The sequence below is a fragment of the Lathyrus oleraceus genome, chromosome 6 (genome assembly GCF_024323335.1).
Source record: "Lathyrus oleraceus cultivar Zhongwan6 chromosome 6, CAAS_Psat_ZW6_1.0, whole genome shotgun sequence".
NCBI lineage: Eukaryota > Viridiplantae > Streptophyta > Magnoliopsida > Fabales > Fabaceae > Lathyrus > Lathyrus oleraceus.
The window spans coordinates 328,956,338-328,960,224 of NC_066584.1; the positions used below are offsets into that span (position 1 = coordinate 328,956,338).

Below are 3,887 nucleotides of genomic sequence, written 5' to 3' on the forward strand. Positions count from 1 at the left end.
GGAAAGTTGGTTAGGATTCTTGAGAATTGTGATTATGATTAACATTCTGTTATGATTAATCATTTATACCATCCCTTAATCCAATGTACTAATCTTCAATTAGCAAAAATTTGTTTAATTAGTGTAATGTGAAACTTAAGTGCAAGTCCAAAAATGCCCTTGCCAAATATTACACCATGACAGCTCATGACAGCTCAAACAACTTCTAAATGTCATTTGGAGTGTGTTACAAAAATCCTCATTTCAAAATTCCATGTATTTCTCAAATTGGACCATTTTGCCCTTGGATTTTAATTGTTGCACTTGAAAATTGACCTTTTGCATTGACCATTTTTGATGAATTTTGATTATGCACCATGAAAGTACATGTGAAATGGAGTTTTCTCATAAAAAGATCATCCATTTTGGACATTCCATGTGAAAGTTATGCCACTTTGATTATAGGCCTTTTTTTGAAAATGAATGGACCATAACTTGTCAACCATACATGGGAATTTCAAGTTCTTGGACTTTTTGGAAAGGTGAGACCAAGATCTACAACTTTCATGTTGAACAAATTTTCATTTGAAGCTTTTTTGGACATGTAATTTTGTGATGAAAAACTTTCCATTTTTGGAAACTTCCATTACAAGTCACTTTCTATTTTTGGCAATTTTTTTGTCTGACTTTATTTTCTTCATTCTTGAGCTTTGACATGTCAAATGAAACTTGTTTCAACATGAATGAAGTGTATCCAACTCTCTCCCACCTCCAAATCCATAAAATCAAGCACAATTGACCACAGTCGATTTTCAATTGATAGATGAATTTGGCAATGCACTGATCAAATTGAGCCCCAATTCTCTGATGAAATGGCTCAAGGATGAAACCCTAGCCTCCATAAGCTCAATACAATCACATGATGATCCCCATATCCATTATAGACCCCATCTCCTTGCCATGCCCTGATTGGTCCAATGCAACTGATTAGGGTTGACCAGTGGTCAAAACCCTAATCCCAAGGTAGCTGATCAAACCCTTGAACTTCTTGGATGATATCAAGACCATGATGATGATGATGTATCAATCCCCCCAAGATGAATACCAATCTCCTTGAGAACCACAAAACCCTAATTTGGACCTCCACATCCTCAGATGATTAATGACCAGTCCAATGACACCCTAGCTTGCACATAACCTCTCCATCTCCTAATCAAAACTTAGGAGGATAACTTGCACAATGTAACCACATGATATGCAATATGCAATGCCTAATGACCTAAAAATGATATGCAATATGTTAAGCTAGCCCCAAGAGAGGAGGGCAAATTTTGAGGTGTTATAGTATGGACGCTAAATGAACTGAAATGTTAAAGACGATAGGATTTAAATGAATGTAGAAAAATTCAACATAATATGACGAATTAATGAAGTTATTTTGCTTACGTCTGTCGGTCGAAGGTGATCCAACAGGTTGCGATACTGAGTAATACAGTGTCTCGGACATCTGTTGTAATTCATACCACGTGCCAACCATCTACACCAAAAAGTTAAAATAAATTAGTTATGGGTACTAAATTGTAAGGAAGTAAGTAAAGATATAGCAATTTAAACAACTTACTTTTTTGCATATGGAAAAGTGAAGGGGTTGTTATTGACCGGTGCTAGAGACGGTAGTCTTGACCATCCTCATGCTTGTAGCAAAACAACACATCCAGAAAATGTAGATGTGTCTTTGTGGGAGTTTTTGCACAACGAACTATAGAGATAAGCTAGACACGCGGATCCCCAACTGTAACTACCTATTCTATCTATATGTCTAAGTAAAGGTAAGTACATAATATGCATGCTAGAACCACTACCTTCGGGAAATAAAAAGGATCCTAGTAACAACATAATGTAACATCTAGTTTTGATTATTCGAGCATCTTCGGTAGAATGCTCATCTAAATATAAACTATTATAATATGACTTTAGGCGTGAGAGTAGTATACCTTGACCTCTAGCATTATCATCTAACAAATCAGTGTCTAAAAGCTCCATGCAAATTGAATTTGCATAGTTGGTCTTACCATTAACAGCTTTGCCTTCAATTCGTAGTCCTAAAAGCATGTAGACGTCTTCTAACGTCACGGTACACTCACCGGTTGGAAACCAAAATGTGTGTGTCTCTGGCCTCCATCTTTCGCATAAGGCTAGAATGAACTTGTTATCTATAGACCAAGACATAATCTTGCTAATGTGACCAAAACCGGCGAGTTCAACATAAGGTTGAATCATCGGGTCCATTGGGACAAATTCGTGGACTCGAGTTCGAAACCTTGATACATCCTATAATAGAAGTAATATAACACTTGACTAAGTTGGTATTTCAAAATAAAATGGGGTTGGTGGAGATGAAACATAAAAAATTAGTATAAGAAAAAACTTACGTATGTTGCGATGTTTGCAACTGTTCCTCTGTGTGCTTCGCCCATTGTGAGTAAAGACATATTGTTGGGGAGTTGGTGTAGATGAAATTGGAAGATTTTGTTGAAGATGAAATTGTAAAAGAAGTAATGTAGATGAAGTAGTGAGAATGTTGGTGTGGAAGAATTGTTGAAGGAGTGGATGAATTTATAGGCAAATGGAGGAGAGCATAAAAAATTGTGTTTGCATGGTGTCTCCACCTCATTTGGCGACCATGTACAATAATAAAGAGGGGGCGCCATTCAAATTGGCGACACCATAGGGTACATGCATGCAAGGCTAGTTCTGAATGCTTGGTTTCGAGGACTGACTCCATGGGGGCGCCATTCAAATTGGCGACCATGTACAAGCCTTAAGTGTAGGCGCCAAACCAATTGGCGCCACCATCTGCATGTCTGACACGTGGCATTGTTGTCTCCTGCATGCTGAACAACTCACTTATGGATGGCTTGCATGATTGACACATCATCTCTGACCATCTTAGGTGTCTGACACGTGTCTGTCTTGTCTCCTGCATGCTGATGACTAGCTTCTTGATAGCTTGCATGGTTGACACATCATGTCTGGCCATCTTAGATGTCCGACACGTGGTTGTCTTGTCTCCTGCATGCTGATGACTAACTTCTTGATAGCTTGCCTGGTTGACACATCAACTCACATTGTCTTGCAGGATTGACACATCATCTCAGACACGTGGCTCTCTAGTATCCTGCATGCTGAAGACTCACTTCTTGATAGGTTGCCTGTCTGACACATCAACTCACACTGTCTTGCCTGACTGACACATCATCTCAGAACTGTCTTACATGTCCGACACATGGCTATCTTGTCTCCTGCATACTGAAGAGTCACTTCTTGATAGCTTGCCTGGTTGACACATCAACTCACACTGTCTTGCAGATTGACACATCATCTCAGTCACGTGGCTCTCTAGTATCCTGCATGCTGAAGACTCACTTCTGTCTTGACTAGCTAGCATGCTTGACACATCAACTCACACTGTCTTGCATGACAGACACATCAACTCATGACTAGCTAGCATGCTTGACACATCAACTCACACTGTATTGCATGACAGACACCTCATCTCAGAACTGACTTGCATGCTTGACACATTATCTCAGAGTAGCTTCAATGTCCGACACATCATCTCAGAACTAGCTAGCATGTGAGACACTGATACCATCTATTTAAGTGTCTTACTATCAACATCCAAGACACTTCACTCACATTCATCTGCACTTGCAAAATAGTTTTCATCTCCAAAATGTCATCTTCATCATTATACAGTGTCAACATTCACTGCAACGGTGAAACTTTTTAGTCTGAGCTTCATGGTTTTTGTTTTAGAAACACTGATACCATTAGAGTCACGATGAAGAGAAATGCAACCTTTTTGCATTTGAAAAAAAGAATACAATCCTTTATAGGATCAGGTA

General features: G+C 38.9%; 1 protein-coding gene across 1 annotated transcript; it reads right to left on the reverse strand.

Annotated features, from left to right (window-relative positions):
• Positions 1 to 1,496: 1,496 nt before the first annotated feature.
• On the reverse strand, positions 1,497 to 2,731 carry LOC127095492 (protein MAIN-LIKE 2-like). Its single transcript, XM_051034172.1, has 3 exons — positions 2,412 to 2,731; positions 1,740 to 2,310; positions 1,497 to 1,516 (listed from the first exon to the last, which is right to left on the reverse strand). Exons 1-3 carry the CDS (start codon positions 2,688 to 2,690, stop codon positions 1,497 to 1,499), a joined length of 870 nt encoding a protein of 289 aa, XP_050890129.1. The 5' UTR covers positions 2,691 to 2,731.
• Between the last annotated feature and the right edge of the window lie 1,156 nt (positions 2,732 to 3,887).

Bases quoted from the DNA above. Each gene is read 5' to 3' on its own strand.
- LOC127095492 (XM_051034172.1), bottom strand. From the start codon at position 2,690: ATGGCGCCCCCTCTTTATTATTGTACATGGTCGCCAAATGAGGTGGAG. The intron at 2,311-2,411 runs GTAAGTTTTTTC...CTTCTATTATAG, and splicing joins TTGCAAACATCGCAACATAC to GATGTATCAAGGTTTCGAAC. The intron at 1,517-1,739 runs GTTCGTTGTGCA...TTTTTGGTGTAG, and splicing joins GTGTCTAGCTTATCTCTATA to ATGGTTGGCACGTGGTATGA.